The sequence below is a fragment of the Dermacentor andersoni genome, chromosome 2 (genome assembly GCF_023375885.2).
Source record: "Dermacentor andersoni chromosome 2, qqDerAnde1_hic_scaffold, whole genome shotgun sequence".
Taxonomy (NCBI): domain Eukaryota; kingdom Metazoa; phylum Arthropoda; class Arachnida; order Ixodida; family Ixodidae; genus Dermacentor; species Dermacentor andersoni.
Window position 1 is genome coordinate 2,059,073 of NC_092815.1, and position 17,427 is coordinate 2,076,499.

The 17,427-nt window shown below is 44.9% G+C and overlaps 1 protein-coding gene across 5 annotated transcripts in view; it reads right to left on the minus strand.

The window, feature by feature from the left end:
* LOC126543059 (parathyroid hormone/parathyroid hormone-related peptide receptor-like) overlaps positions 1-17,427 on the minus strand; it is a 1,023,923-nt gene that overhangs the window by 59,039 nt on the left and 947,457 nt on the right. For 4 of the 5 annotated variants that reach the window (XM_050190210.3, XM_050190212.3, XM_055077603.2 and 1 more), the window contains exons 11-13: positions 15,215-15,356; positions 7,511-7,552; positions 4,682-4,838 (exon numbers count right to left, since the gene is read on the minus strand). In XM_050190210.3, coding sequence (XP_050046167.1) covers positions 4,682-4,838; positions 7,511-7,552; positions 15,215-15,356 — 341 coding nt within the window. The remainder of the gene's footprint in view (positions 1-4,681; positions 4,839-7,510; positions 7,553-15,214; positions 15,357-17,427) is intronic. The other variant, XM_055077604.2, reaches the window with a different exon arrangement.

Genomic DNA, 17,427 nt, shown 5'->3' on the forward strand with positions numbered 1-17,427 from the left:
AACATCCTCATCAACAGCCTGGTTACGCCCACTGCAGGGCAAAGGCCTCTTCCATACTTCTCCAACTACCCCGTTCATGTACTAATTGTGGCCATGTTGTCCTTGAAACCTTCTTAATATCATCAACCCAACTAACTTTCTGCCGCCCCCTGCTATGCTTCCCTTCCCTTGGAATCCAGTCCATAACCCTTAATGACCGTCGGTTATCTTCCTTCCTCATTTCATGTCCTGCCCATGACCATTTCTTTTTCTTGATTTTAACTAAGATGTCATTAACTCGCGTTTGTTCCGTCACCGAATCTGCTCTTTTCTTATCCCTTAACGTTACACCCATCATTCTTCTTTCCATAGCTCGTTGCGTCGTCCTCAATTTAAGTAGAACCCTTTTCGTAATCCTCCAGCATTCTGCCCTGTACGTGAGTACTGGTAAGACAAAGCTGGTATACACTTTTCTCTTGAGGGATAATGGCAACCTGCTGTTCATGATCTGAGAATGCCTGCCAAACGCACCCCAGCCCATTCTTATTCTTCTGATTATTTCAGTCGCATGATCCGTATCCGCGGTCACTATCTGTCCTAAGTAGATTTATTCCCTTACTACTTCCAGTGCCTCGCTACCTATCGTAAACTTCTGTTCTCTTCCGAGACTGTTAAACATTATTTTAGTTTCCTGCAGATTAATTTTTAGACCCACCCTTCTGCATTTCCTCTCTAGGTCAGTGTGCATGCATTGTAATTGGTCCCCTGAGTTGCTAAGCAAGGCACTATCATCAGTGAATTGGAAGTTACTAAGGTATTCTCCATTAACTCTCATCCCCGATTTTTCCGAATCCAGGTCTCTGAATACCTCCTGTAAACACGCTGTGAATAGCATTGGGGAGATCATATCTCCGTGCCTGATGCCTTTCTTTATTGGCATTTTGTTGCTTTCTTTATGGAGGACTACGGTTACTGTGGAGCCGCTATGGATATCTTTCAGTATTTTTACATTCGGCTCGTTTACACCCTGATTCCGTAATGCCTCCATGACTGCTGAGGTTTCGACTGAATCAAACGCTTTCTCGTAATCAATGAAAGAAATATATAAGGGTTGGTTATATTCCGCACATTTCTCTATCACCTGATTGATAGTGTGAATATGGTCTATTGTTGAGTAGCCTTTACAGAATCCTGCTTAGTCCTTTGGTTGTCAGAAGTCTAACGTGTTCCTGATTCTATTTGCGATTACCTTAGTAAATGCTTTGTAGGCAACGCACAGTAAGCTGATCGGTCTATAAAGTTTCAAGCGTTTGGCGTCCCATTTTTCATGGATTAGGATTATGTTAGCGTTCTTCCAAGATTCCGGTACGCTCGAAGTCATGAGGCATTACGTATACAGGATGGCCAGTTTTTCTAGAACAGTCTGCCCACCATCCTTCAACAAATCTGCTGTTACCTGATCCTTCCCAGCTGCCTTCCCCCTTTGCATCGGTCTCAAGGCTTTCTTTACTAGATATACATGTCTAAAATTGTCAGGCCAATTTTAACCCTTTATTGATTAGTGTCGCCTACAGGAAAAACACCCCATTTTTTTTCTGGCTGAGTTCCGGTATTGATTAGGAAGTGTCTGGCTAAAGCTGTTTGGCCAACACAGAATGACAGGCCGAAAGCGTTGTTTGTTGGTTTAGAGCTGGAACACCGGACGAGGAAGTTTGGCATGAAACTCGCTTATCTCTTAAAGTGCGGTCAGAGGAGGCGGCAGTGCTGTCACACACGTGGCAACTGCAATGTACTCTTAGGATTCACGCATGACGAAAACTGTCTGTACAAATTCCAGACGAAGCCATAGGTGGCTTGGAGTGAAACCCACTTCCAGTTTTCTGCCTGGTAGTTCCCGTTATTGCTGAAAACGTTTCCGTAAAATACGTTTTTATATTCTTTGATTATATTTATACTCAAAGTGTTTTACACGTTTAGATAGAAAGCAAGAACACCTTTCGAGTAATACGTGTCGTCAGGAAACAGCCAGAAACAGTGCTAAAGGCCCAAAGCTGTTAATGTGCGTCATTCAGAAGACACGCCTTTGCCTCGTAAAAGATAGTAAAGTATGTTTTTATTTACGGCGCGCGTAGCTGCACTCTGAATGTTCTCTCATTTCATTTATTAATTCCACCTAGTTTTTCTTCGTACAAGGTGTGAGGAGGTAGGAGAGAACTACCGAGAGACAGCGACTGTAAGGATCATGCGCGCGAGATGCAGCGTAAGGTTGCTTAATATAATACGCTAAGAAAGCCCAGCACCATCGCTTATTTCGCCCCAAAAAATAAACCACTTAACATTATATACATGCTATTTATTTTCAGAGGCAACGCATTGAACTGGTTGAAGAATTTAAAACTCTTGGAGTATATTTTTCTTCTAATTTACGTTGGTATGCCCATATCAAACATCTCTGCGGTTACCAGAAATCTGCGGCACGTTGCCGCAGATTTCTACCTACGAGAGCAAAACTTCAAATATACTATGGTCTCTTCTTATCGTACATAAATTACTCTTACCTTGTCTGGGCTACAACACCTAAATCTAACTTGCAAAAGCTGGTAATACTTCAAAAGAAAATCATTCGGTATATAGAGAACGTTAATCGGCTTTCACCAACAGATAATATATTTTTCAAATACATACTAAACCACGTACATAAATTATACGAACATAGATTACTAGAAACGATCTACTTCTCATCCGAATATGTCAAGAATTATTTTACGTCCCTTGCTCAGCTAGAACTCTGCACTCACACGAAACATACTACACGAAACCTCGAGGTGTGGAAGGTCCCATGGTTTCGAAAGAATTACAGCCTACAGTCCTTAACACATAACATACCGACTGTACTAAACAAATATAAGCACACAACTACGCTAAATAAAAATGGTTTGCGTGACTACTTTCTTCCTTTATAGTGAGACTTTAGTATCTTGTATTCAAGTGTAAAATGTTATTTTTATGCATACGTGCGACGTGTAATGTATGTGTATAAAGCCTTCAGTGTATATATCATGTGAGTGCTACTGCCATGTAAGGGACCCTGGGCCTCCGTCAAGCTGCTGCGACAGCTTTTTGCCCAGGTATCCCTCCAGTTCCTTTTGTTTCTGGTAAATAAAATTTATTGATTGATTGACTGATCGATTTAGTCACATGAATCAACTAAGTGATCGGAGGCCAACTACAAATTCAAGTTTGATCACGGATAAATATTACCTTTTATGCGCAGCCAGGCCACGAGCGCGCCGAGGTGAAGGATAGCTGCTTATATACACTGAACTACTGTAGACTGAACCTTTTATTGCGAAAGCAATACTGCTCGCACTTTCGGCCCATCGGTGGTCGTGGCGCCTCCTTACACAGCTGCGCGTCACGTGACCGTGTGACGTCACGCCAGACCGAGAGACGGGGCCCCAGCTCGCGGCATCGATGGTGGAGGCGAAGCCTTGCGCGCCGCTGCTGCGGTGCTATTGAGAGAGGACGCTCGCTGGTGTGACGTCACGCTAGGAGGATAAATGGGGCTACAGCTCGGCTCCTCGCAGTGGTAGGCGCGCTGCCTTGCGCTATGTCGGATGATGTATAGCCATAAGTTTAACAAAGGGCAACCATGTCCACACCATCAGCCGAACCAAGGCGCAGCCAAGGGTATTGCTTTCGCAATCTTCCAGGCTTAACCAAGCTAAGCCTTCAGCCAATTTTTTTCGACTGTCTGTTACATTGAAGTGTGCTATTACGACAGCAGTTATGCGCGACAGTTGGCGCTGTTGGGCTTCACTGCCGCTGTACCGTCATAGTGTGGATGCGCATGCGCAGTACTTGAGCGGAGGGCTCGAAGCATTCGGATGCAAGAGAGAGAGAGAAAGAAAGAGAGATAGCAAAAAGAGGAAAGGCATGGAGGTCAACCAGAATAGCGTCTGGTTTGCTACCCTGCAATGGGGGAATAGAATAGGGGAACAGAAAGAGGAAAGCGGGATAGAGGGAGCACTTTGCATGCAGCAAAACGCCTTGAAATTAGTCAAATACAAGTATGTGCCCCGCCGATAGCTCGAATGTAAAGGTGACGAAGCGAAACGGACGCAACGCCGCGCTCCGGCTGTGCGCATTCCATAGTGCACACACTGGTCTGAGCGGTGAACGTCTCCTTTCTTTGGATAATGCTTCGTATTTTGTCCCAAGTGCCAATTTATATTCATAAAATATGCTTCCATTGTGGCTATAGGCCTTTTGCGTTTGCTGCTTGCGAAAAGCTGCGGCGGGAGCCTGTACGGAACCAAGGACGCTTCAGCTTTTACCGTATTGTCTAAAAGCTGATAGATGAAACGTGAGCCACATCATCAAAGTAGTCAAGGAGTCAATGCTCTAAAAAATGCAAAAAGGTAAAATAAATTATATAAAATAAGAATGCTACGAACAACAAGAAAGGAAGAGGAAAACACTCCGGAAACTGAAGCTTGACCACGGCACACGGCAACGATGACCAAGTCACCTCTCAAAGCATAAATATGAGGGCGAAAACGATGGCCATCAGGTTTCCCGTGCCCTATCTCGGTGTACCCGCGTTCAGCCTTATGCAGTCCATGTTCGTAGCTCCCGCTTCTGGGGAGAGGCCAGTGAGTCAGTGACCAATCGGAATGCAGCCACATCGCGATAGGCTCACCGGAGTGTAATGATTGGATGGAACTCCGACCTCTGCTGAGGAACGTGACAGACTGGGTAAAGAGCGAGTGGCGATGCTGGAGCTGCTTGTCGCCTCGGCCGGGTCCTCGCCGATCGCAGCGCCATCTCTCGAACAGTTTGCGAAGCTCCGTCTGCACCTAATGGCGAAAAGAGTGAAAGATCCTGGCTCAGAACTTCACAGTGAGTTTATCAGGCGGTAAGCAAAATGGAATGTGAGCAAAGAAAGAGTTGGTGTTAAAATAAGCTGAATCTTTAGTAGCATACAGTATAATCACGTGCGTGCTTGTAACAGGCAGCACTTCCGCACGTTAAAGCCCAACCAAGGCAACTAATGCCTTTAATAAAGGAAATGGTTTTCTGGAAGAGTTCGGTTATTCACTTATAGTCATCGTCGATGGTTCCTGCACAATATTTTTGATAAAAATGAAACTCATGAAGTTCAACTGCCTTTTTTTTCTGCGCAGTATTTAAGAATGCAATGTGATCAGCTTCCCAGCTATTTATTCACAAGAACTCGCTTTCCGGTGATCAATTCTTTTCAGTTTCCTTGATATCTTGGCATTTCTATTTTTTTTTCGCGTTCTCATTAATACCTCTATTTGAGATTGTTCTCCCTTGGCTTATTTTGGCAATATATTGGCAAACCATATTGGTGCTGTGTTATGTGTTCATAATTAAGAAGTTCTAGCTGAAACCAGCTCAGGATGACTCTCGATATTATTGCAATTAGAATTGAAGCAATGTACTGGCACACGCATTGCCTACTCCAAAACGCGTCATTATGAGGCGTGTAGTGCTGACATGTGCCTTGCACATTTAAGTTCCCCCCCATTTCCCTAGGGCTAGATGACCCTTCCTATTCCTTTCTCCATTTAGCGGCTGTGGTGTTGCGCTGCTAAGTACGAGGTCGCAAGATCAAATCCTGACCGCAGCGGCCGCATTTACTTCGATGGGAGGCGAAATGCAAAAACGCACATCTTCCTTGCATTAGGGGCACGTTAGAGCTGCCCTGCATGGAAGTCAAAATTATTCCGGAGTCCCCCCCTACGGCGTGCCAAATACTCAAATCGTGGTTTTGGTACTGAAAACATCAGAATTGAATTCCTTTCCGCATTGACCTGTGAAACTTCCGCGGTACTCTGGCTTGTGGCGAATCCCACGTTTCCTACTGATCACCTAGACTGCCATTTTACAATCTCCCAGTCGACCGTCTCTTATAGTTACACCAGTTATTTCTGTCGCATTTGGCCACAGATCGATGTTCTAACGAGGCCTCGCCCAGTGTCTGCGCGCCAGTTTCGACGGAATGGCAATTTCTTACTCTACTTAAACCTCAACCAAATAGTCCAAAGCCCGTGACGCAAGCCCAGTCTTTAGTTAGGGCTAAATTCACTGTGAGCACACAGTAAAACGCCAACAACAAATTGCTATCGGGCTTCCCTATCACGTATTGATAATTACGATGATGATGATTTATTGCCATCTCCTTTTAAACGAGGTGGTAACAATGGTCACCTAGCCTGCTTGAGCTAATCAGGTACGTGCGTATCAATATACAACTGTGCCCAATGCTCCTTAATCGTGTCTTTCTTTCTTAAGACTTGTACACCTTGTACAATTACCTTGCTTGTAAGGCATCCAGTGCGCTATGAACCTCTTTCCTGCTTTTTTCCCACAAATGCTCCAAACGTCTCTTCCTTATTTTGACTACTGACCATTGGATGCTTCCATACACTTTCAATACCAGGGCTTCTGGAAGGTAGACGTTGAGGTCATCATACAGACACTTGCAGGTGTGTCATGGGTCCATATGGTGTGCAGGTAGACCACATGCCCTCGCCTAAGCTCAGCGATGCCCTCGTGAACGTTAAGCACCGTCCACCACGCCAGAAATTTCGTGGTGTCGTGTGTGCTATCCCCTGCGCGCAGTGCGACTACGTATATATCGGTGAAAGCCGGAATTTTAAAAAAAGACTCAAGGAGCATCGATACGAAGTAAACAAGCACCGCGTCGCCTCCAGTGCCCTTGCGGAAGATGCTGACACCACGGGTCCCCAGTCCTAACAAGTGAAAGGAATCATTGTCAACGGTTTTATCTTGAGTCACTTCATATCCACACAACGGAACGCACTTTGAATCGTAACGACGGAAATCTTAATCCGATCTACGCCGGCACCATACGTCATGCACTCAACCGCATATAACTTCGTTCTCATCCTGTTTCATTGTGACATGGCTCCCGTGTGGGTGCCGGAACGTCCTTAAAGAAAAGGAAATCATGTTGGTCGGCGTCTGTTTCCTATTTTCGCCATATTATTCCCGACCAGACGAGATTTCGTCAGACCCTCGACTACGGTCATCGGATAAAATTGATGTATTACACATCGCTTTGTAGTGTTCCACTAAACTGTGAATCAGACATTTACAAAAACCTTAGTAAACGTTGTAAAAAATAAGATAATCTGTAAAATTATAGATCAAATTTGCCGGCGTTAAATGCTTTAACGGATGCAGTTTATAAAGCTGCGACAGCTATTTTCGGCGCAGAGTTGCGGATTTGTAAACACCGTGCTTCCATTTTTTTAACACACCAATTTTGGCAACTTTGGCAAATGTATTGGAGGCGCTAAATCAATTTTACTTCATACAGTAACTAAAATGTCACGCTTTCTTTAAAACGCAACACACTTCATTCAAATCAGTCCAGCGCTTGTCTCATAAAGGCATTTGTGCGTTTTACACGCCTTTCTATGGGCGGCAGCGGAGTTGGCCCAGAGTTAAAGCTTGCTCGCAAGTAGTGAGAACTTACCTCGCCGTTCAAGAAGCAGTACAGCAGGGCCACCACAAACCCCTGCATAAAATGATAAATACAAGCCTAATGTCTATATGTCTACAACACCACATCTTGCAGTGAACAAAGTTTCGTACCACGACCACCATGGCATGCTCATCTTCTCGCAGAACTTACGTGATATATTTGTACAAAAGTTTGTTAAAGGTTCTAAATGACTACGTTCTCTATACGCATTTCTTGTTTTTAAAGGGGTTCTGAACCAACACTCGGGCTTGGTAAAATAACATAGTCTGCGGATAGCATACGCTGCTGGGAACATTCACTGTCGAACGCGGCGCGCGGAGCTCGCAAGCGGATCGCGAGGTCACCTTTCTCTCGAACGCCCACTTTTGGGCAGGCCTTGTCCTCGCTCTCTTCTAGGCGCGGTATTTTGTCATCGAATGCGCTATTTCGTAATTTCCTTATACGGCTGCTATCGACCGATAGCTGACATAAAGCTGCGGTCGGCTACATGGCGTAGATACCACGGCCACCTCGGGCTGCCGCCACAAGTCCACTGGCTAAGCGCACTGCGGCTCGCTGAGGACAACTGAGTTTGGCTTACGCTTTAGTGCCTCGTATGCGCCAAAGTCGTGGCGTGTACATTAAATTTCATTTTGCACGTTAGCGTAGACGTGGGGACTTCCGCTTTTGGTGCCTACGACGCGCTTGAACCCATGGCCGCATCAAGACGGCAAGTTGGGCCAGCTGGTTGGGATTCATAGTAAGGTTCGTTACAGCGCAACACAAGACATGGAGAAAAGAAGGTAAATGACGACACGGCGCTGACTCTCAACTGATATTATACTGAAGATATGTGTAACATATATCGAGGTGCCAGTTCACAACCATGACATGCACGAGACACAGATACATCAAGGTAACTATGACCAAATGACGCATAATCAAAACGGACATAGGTAATGCAGTTCCTTGTCATGAAGACCGATAGATGGTTCGCTCACAGATGCCTTGTCATTAGTCTTTATATTGTAAGCCTCAGTGATTTCCCTTGTCAATTGGCTCACGTGCTTATAAATGACATTAGTTTATTTTTTGAAGAGTGGCGACAACCGCACAAATTGCATTGCTTCGGCAGATGAAGCGGCGCAACACCTTGCAGAGATAGCTCATGCTCCCTAAATCGAACATTTACACAGCGCTTCGTTTGCCCCATGATAATAGAATGGCATATACAACCTGCTTAACACAAGCGATGTACCTGTTCACATGATTGACAGGGCACTTTCTCCTTACTTGCTTATTCTTCAGCATATTATCAACCAACGGGCATATGCGACCTATCTTATGTTTGCATAGGAACGAACATCACTGCTGTACCTTGGACCAACGTTCTTGAGCCCATGCGCCAACTTGTGTACATATGGTAATACTGCGTTTTTTTTTTCTTTTTTCTTCTAGTTTAGTTTTGCCACCTTCGTCATTTATATTCTTGATGCCACGAACCATACTTTCATGTAGAGATGAAATAACCACTTCAGGGTAACCAGCGTCCAGTAAAGGATTTACCTGATCAGAAAGGGCAGCCTTCGACATATGAAAACACCACTTCTTTAATGCAGCATTTAGGACAGTCTTCACTATAGCCCGCTTCACTACCTTAGAATGACCACATGTATAGTTCAAAATGGCATTAACAGACCTGGAATCATATTTCCAGCACACATGATTTTTACCAAAGCTTAGCCTCAGGTCTAGAAACTGCAGTTGATGATTCATAGCGACTTCGAAAGTAAAATCAAGACCCATGCCGTGCTGGCTGAATACCGTCAAAATTTTATCAACACCCTCGGGGTGAATGTCACTGTTAAAAAATATAACGAAATCATCAGCGTAGTGGAAAACCGTATTGCAAAGCTTAGCAAGCCGGCCCTCTAGTTGCCTATCAATATAACATAGAAAAATTTTACTGATGATAGGAGCTACACACGAGCCAATGCATACTCCCGATTTTGGTATATTGAGACCCCCTCTCCATGAAACAACGGTAGATCTCAAGTAAAAGGAAAGCAGTTCAAGCAAGGCCCCTATTGAGATGCCGCAACTATTGATGAAAGCTTCTTCGCCATTGTCACACAATCTGCAATTTTTAACAGATTTCATAACCTGGGCATGTAGAAGGGAGTATTATGTGTTGTCCACATCTATGCTGAAGGCACAACGGATGTTCAACGAACTGTCTCCCAGGTACTTGCATAAAGTATGCAAATTCGCTATCCCGAAAGAATCAACTATTGTTAAGCGCACAAGATTCCTCTCTTGAAATCACGACACAATTAACCGCCACCTGCCCTTTTCAGAGACTATGGCCCGAAACGGCACGTCATCCTTGTGCGATTTCAGAGTAAAGAAAACCTGTAGTTTCAGAATTTTTGGTTTCTTTGCGCTGGCTGCCAAGCGTTGCCAATTCATTCCTTCCAACAAAGATAGTGCTTGCTGCTTGACTTTCACAGCCTTAACCTTTAGACCTTGGAAAATTTTCCGATATATCGATAAATCGATATATTACTAATGAATCCAAAAAAGCTTAGTAGTATCGAAATACGGCTTTTGCAGAACCCTTGTACACCACGTAACCAAGTCATGTAAGGTACAAATTGACATACCAAATTTTTCCACTTCGATTCTTATAATAGATGCCGTTTGAAGAATCGCAATATCTCTTTTTGATGCAGAGCTATAAGTTTGTGAACGTCTTGCTTCTATTATTTTCGCACTTTCAAATTTTTCAAAATCTTAAAAAACAATTAAGGCCCTAAATCGATATTACGTTTCCAAGAGATACTAGAATTTAACGTTCTCTCTCAACTGCAACAAATTTCATTAAAAGCAATCCAGGGGTTATCTCAGAAAAGCGTTTCTACGTTTTACATATATTCGAATAGGCCGCGTCGGAGTTGGGCCCGAGCTAAAGCTTCCTCTTAAACAGTTTGTCGAGGGATTAAATACATTATTAACTGCATTGCCATTGAAAAAGATGCTGCAAACGAATTCTTGAACGCTACGCACTGTCAAAACAAGTAAAATATGCATTTTTAAAGAAAAACATATACTCGTATTGTGCCAAACATTGTGCCCAATATAGCTGATACCAATGCTTCCATGTCTTTGTCTATTTAATAAGTAAAGAAAATATCACACGATCTTTAGAAATATGAATTCGAAACCAGCAGACCAGTGCATGCCACTGATATGAAAAATGTAAAGGCCATGAAATTAACAAGTTGAGGACAAATATGTTAATGAAACTTTGTCATTCAAGAGCCTTGTTTATATTTTTGTACATATGCAACGGCCAGTGAAAAATCTTAATGACTATTTCATTTATTCCAGTGTATTGTGCAGGAGCAGCCGTCACCGGTCGTGTATCGGGAGTAGTTGCACCGAAATTATTGTCCCAACAGAGAGCACGCATATACAGCCGTTCTGCAAAATATACCAGGGCCAGTCGAGTGAAAGTGAGCCAATGCGAATATATGACAAACGGGGTACCTTATTTAACAGTAGTCTCCATAAGCATTTCGACATTTGTGCGATTGACTAACGAGTCTGGTGATTCACGTCTCATAATACTGCTTGGATCGCTGCTTCAAAAAATCTGCAACTGACTCTTTCACGTCATCGTCCGACACGAATCTCTTTCCCTTGAGCTGTTTTTTTTCATTCAGCCCCATAAGCCCCTCCCCCCCCCCTGGCTACGCCCCTCGCCACATGTGATATTCAGTTTTCCTGAAAACGTAAAAATTATCCACTCGAATAGCTTTATTTCGTTGCAGCAATATCATGCAGAACCAACGCACTGTGCAAGCCGGTCATGCTAGCTAAGTCGTGGCAAGAAGGCAATATAAAACGGCGTATCTGCGCGAGACACACAACGGACTTGGACGATGAACACATGCCGCAACAGTTAACCCAGGCGGCGGAGAAGTGCCACAAAGCGCTCGCCAACCAACCACAGCATCCGAACCAGAGCTCTCACCCGATAACTGGCGTATTCCATTCGCATAACAGGAGCGGAGGCAAAGTGCAGAGATAAGCAGAGCACTAGCGCAGCCAGAGTGCGATGGCTCGCTCCCTCCACGGAAATGTTCCACGCGCTCTGAGAGCAGGTGCAAGGGCGGAGTTGTTTCACGTGGCCAGATTGTTTGCGTTCCCGCGGTGATTATCACGCGAACTTCACCTCTAAACCACCATTGCTGCGGCAAACTGATTAAATACGGCGGGAACACAACCATAGCAAGAAGATATGACGCGTTTGCGCCACGTGACTTCCTTTGCACTGCGCTTTTCGCGCGGGAGCAGCTCGAACTGCCCTCGAACTGCTCTGGGAGTCGCCAAACTGCTCCTGTTCTTCAAAGTCAAAGTCAAAGAGTTTATTCAGACAACGTATGGTACAGTTGCCTAGGGCGCAGACCAAAATGCAAGTGGATGCCTGACAAAAAGTCTGCGCACTTCTTGCTCCCATTCGAGAGCACAAGACATTCAACGCATAACATAAACACTAAACGAGATGGAAATACAGAGTGGTTGGTTAACATTGAAACGGGAGTTATTGGATAACAGCGTTCTTACTCCTGTTCACCCATATGGACGCAGCTACTCTTCAGAGAGCCTTATTGGGCCACTTTTACGTGCCCATCATCGTCCACTGGAACGCGCCAATAAAGTTCGCGCTCGGCGACGAACCTGCCCCTCAACTCGGTTGCGCGAGAGTACGCGCCCTTCGCATCGGCGTCTTTCTGTTGCTGAATGATGTACGGCCACCGACCACTAAGAAAACGTCTGAAAAAGCCATGAAAGCCGTTCGCTTCGGATGGGGTATTGAGACGCGCTCTTCTTTTTTTAAACAGAACAAAGCCGCGTATGTCCAACATTGCTAAGGTGGCTTAAAGAACGGAAATTCTTTTCAAGATTACTTTATTCAACGACATTGTCGTCTCGTGAAAGATGCACTTTCAACACAAATGTCCAATACGGTAAGTGCACTATAATCAGAGAGAGAGAAAGAAAAACAAAACAAAAAACAACACTGCGCTAAGCTAGCCGGGCTGTCGAATCGAGATTTGTGCTTTGAACACTCCTGACACCGCCGAATCCCATTAAAGTGTCGACGGTGGTCTGCCACATCTGAGTCGTGGTCAGTTCTGACGTTACATGTTATGTTGTGACGTGAACTTGGGCATTTCTTACCGGCGGATAAATTGTTTTATTTCCAGGACAACCTTTGCTCTCGTGTAGCACAGGCAGAGCGCAGGCGCACAAGAGGCACTTGCTCGCCGGCTGCGTTCATTTTGCAATTTATTGTCTTTTGTTTTCATCGAAGTGATTGTATTTGCTCTTTCCGAGCTTATATATTCTGAAGACAGCTTCTGAATAAAGTTTCATTTTCTTTCTGATGACTAACCAACCATGTTAAGAGAAAATACTCGTCGCCTTTGGCATGTGGTATTCTACTGGTGTTCCTATCCCCGATTCAGATTGCGCTTAACATCTTAACGACAAGTTTGTAACAATTTTCACTCATGAAAACGTTAGCTCATTAGGAGCATTAGTGGGAATAATTATGCTAGCAGTAGGGATCTGTGAGGCTGGTGTTTTACCTGTAAGATCCGAATGTTAAGATGTCACCCAGTACCGATCATATAGGCTTCAGTAATAAATTTTTTAGGAATACGTCTCATAGCATTGTTCCATGGTAACTACTGCATTTCTACAGTCGCCATCAACTCGCTGAATTCCTAATGACTGGAGCATAGCTAAAATTATACCCATTTTCCAATCGGGTGATCGTGCTTCTCCACTTCAATATCGTCCCCTCTCTTTAACCAGCACTATTTGTAAATTACTCAAGCACATCATACACACTCAAGTAATCAACTGCTTTGAAGATTATAACCTGATTTTCAAGTATCAGCACGGTTTTTGTAAGAGCTACTCATGCGGCACCAAACTTGCCCGGACACCCAACGGCATACACGCACTGACAGACGCTGAGTGTCAAGGCAGTGTACCAATTGTAGATTTTTCTAAGGAATTTGACCACTTCCGAACCCATAGATTGTTGCTTAAACTTTCATGACCTAGCATTCATCCTAATATAATTGGATGGATCACCGATTTTCTCTCATCCAGAATTCAGTTTACATCAGTTCCCAATTCCAACTAATGTTATGCTGATGTTATGTCTGGAGTTACACAGGGCAATGTACTTGGACATTTACTTTTTCAAATCTATATTAATGTTTGCCCAGTTGTGTGACATCCAAATCAGACTATTTGTAGATGATTGTGCTTATCGATGTGTATTATGTAACACTGATAGCCAGTTACCACAAGCTGACCTAGAAGCGATGTGCATGGTATGCAAATTCGTTAAAGCTGTTAAATATTTCCAAAATTAAACCCATGTATTCCACCAATGCGCGTGGAATTCCAACCACCCACCTACCTGATAACAGTGCTGTAGAACTCACCACAAGTTAAAAGTATCTTGGCATCAATCTTCCTTGAAACATATCATGAAATAATTATACTAAGGTTACCGTTGCTTCGAGCCGCCGCGGTTACTTAGTGGCTATGATGTTGGGCTGCTAAGCACGAGGTCGCGGGATCTAATCCCAGCCACGGCGGCCGCATTGTGATGGGGGTGAAATGCGGAAACACCTGTGTACTTAGATTCAGGTGCAAGTTAAAGAACCCCAGGAGGTCCCAATTATTCCGGAGTCCACCCATAATGAGGTCGCGGTTTTGGCTCGTAAAACCCCCTATTGTCTTTTTTTTTTTTCAAATTGTAGCCTGAAATGCATCGGGGAAAATAATCATCCACAGGCTTACGAGCGAGAGAAATCTCAGACTAGAAAAGAAAACGATAGAAGTGCTCAAAACACATCAATGACAAACATTGCTGTTGTCAGGAACGGACACAATACTTCCTTTTGCTACCGCCAAATAAAGCGTCATGACGAATATGAAAGGTCCGGATATTGTGTGCATATGTACACAGCCTAACAGACATTAAGCAGAAGCTCGCAGAACAGCAGTAATGTTACTGCATCCCACAGCAGCGCACACTCAAAACGATTATGCACTAAAACTGCTCAATGCGCTTTAACATGATGATGAAGAACGCGCCACAAAGATACAAGCACGCGCCATCCTCGGCTATCAGTTGCGGCCTCTAGCCAATCGGCCGCAACAGCGCGTTCCGACGCCTACCCGCGTCAGCTCAAGCAGCGCAGATAGATATAATTATATTCGCAAGACCCCTATATCGTAAAAATTGCTTCTTACATCGGCAAGTGCGACGGCTGTTAAGGTTTTGTGAATAGATATACGCTTACTATTAGCGCAAGTGCTGAAGTTCGCACCAGTGCTGTCACTACATATACACCTTTTTTCGACTAGAGCACTCGTGTTCTTGCAGTGGCGGGCATCGCAAGCTTGCTGATCTTACGAACAGTCCTAGCTTTGTGAACACGCTTTTTTTCGTATGATTTTTCTTACGCCAAAATCTGTTCGTAAGTTCGCTTAGCTAACTCTGCCCCTGATACAATACAGATGCGTATTGCGCCGAGCGATACGCTTGAACAGTTTGTTGGCAGCTAAAAAATGGTCACCGGGAAAGACAAACGACGTACACTCGTTAATACTCCCACATACCTGGAATGAGGAGAACAGCTGGTCGATGTAGAGCCACACGAGTTCCAGCAAGTCTCCCGCCGCAGCGAGTGACATGCCCAGCAGGAACGCGTAGTGGGCGCCGAACAGCGGCACGAGCACAAGCGTCGACTTGAACCACTTCCTGCAGGGTGAATGTTCCGGGACGATCATGTCGAACAGCACTGTACGATGGCACGCACCGTGAGTGCCAATTTGAAGCAGTCGCTCCATTTTCAAGCATTGCCAATTCATCGGAAATAACTAGAGCTACTGTTGAGGCGCTTGTACTTAACCTAAATCGTGAATTATCGTTATTGGCGATGCATGCAAACAACGCGGTGCACACGGTGCATATAAGTTCACGTTCAAGTTCTTTACACATCAGCATGGATTTAGAAAAGGACTATCACGTGAAACGCAATTAATCGAATTGAGCACAAATATTTTCCTGATAATGGATACGGGCCCACATACGGATTCCATCTGCCTAGATTCCGCTAAGGCTTTCGACCGCGTTGCTCATTGCCGTCTCATAGCTAAACTTTCAAGTGAGTCTTTAAACATTGATTCCCTAGCAGTACGTTTGATAAGAAATTTCTTGTCATTCGGTAAGCAATTCACTGTCCTCGATTATTTTATTTCCAGTATCAGCGGCGTAACATCTGGTGTACCACAAGGAAGCGTACTCGGACCATTACTTTTTTCTGATCTATATTAATGACCTGCCATTCGAATGATCTGAAGTGAAGGCGCGACAACGATGGTGGACGAAGAAGGAACACACACAGGGCGCCACTTCCAACAACGTTTATACAGGAAAGAACACCACTATTTTACACAGGGAGCGCAATCACAGTTTCTCAGTACGCATTCCAGTTCAAGTAAAGCAGTTCTTTGCGTGATAATGATATTGATGCAACACTTAGGCGCGTATCACCTGCCTTTCTTTTAGCCTCAATCATTAATTGAACCCGTTTGTCATGGCTTCTGGCAACCACCGCGCAGGCGTCGAAGTCTGGCTTACATTTGCAATTTCTACAATGAATTGCCAGGTGGCCCTCCATCACATTGTTGACTTTGTTATTATGTTGCCTCGACCTGTCATTCAGTCACTGCTGTGTTTGGCCTACCTACTTTCTAGCACAATCTAAAGGAATCTCATAAACGACTCCTGCCTGAAAAAATACGTATTTGTTATTGTGTTTTCTGAGACAGGCCGCTGCCTTGCGGAAAGAAGGGTTGGTCATTCTGCAGAGCTTAGAGAGCTTGCACGGGGCAGAAAGCACTACATTTGCGTTGGCTCGTTTGGCAATCTTTTTCTAGTTATGCAACATGCGGTGTACGTAAGGTATGACAGCTACTTTTAACGCAACAGCGTTAACGAGCTCGTGTCGCCGAAAAGCCGGTGTCGTCGGCGTCGGCGGCGTTGGCCGTGAGCGAAAAACCCCGGAAGGATATTCATTTATAAAAACAACTTGCAAGATGGGCTGGATGGGAATCGAACCAGGGTCTCCGGAGTGTGAGGCGGAGACGCTACCACTCAGCCATGAGTTCAATCGTTCAAAGTGGGACGAAAACGCCTCTAGTGAATGCGGTGTTGCCTTACAAACGAGCCGTAGGAAGTTATACTGCGGTGTATATCGGTAATTATGAACATGTAACTTACAGAAGTCGCAGTTACACGAGTAGCGAAGTGCGTTTCAGCTACATTTCTCCTGCGCTTTCCGCACACGCAGAGCCATCTTGCGGTAAACAGAGAAGAGCCCCTCCTCGCTATGTACGGCACTGCCCCGACAGTTGGCGCGCCACGCGCGCGTTGGGGCTGTGCGGGGACTGGTGCGAGGCGCGTCGCCGCCCGGCTGGCTGTCCGTGCCGATCACGACGTTCCGAGACACCGAGTTCTTTGGTTCGTTCCGCTTGCTGAGGCCCACGTTTCGTTGGCGCGCCGAACTCTGCTTTGCTCGACACTCACCGCGTGATCGGTGGGTGCAAAGTCCGATGCGGGGCGCCTCGTAAGTAATCGCTGCGCCGTAGCGCATTGTCTTACATCCCTTGGCGGGTCGACGGGAACGCTATCGCGTTCCACTCTTGAAGGCGAAGCTTAAGGGTCCTCCAATTTTTTTCTTTTTCGCAAGGTGACTTCTGGTCCAGTTGGCAAGTTCGCCACTTTTTCAGGGTTGTTTCCACTACGGAAACTATACCAGGTTGCAAGT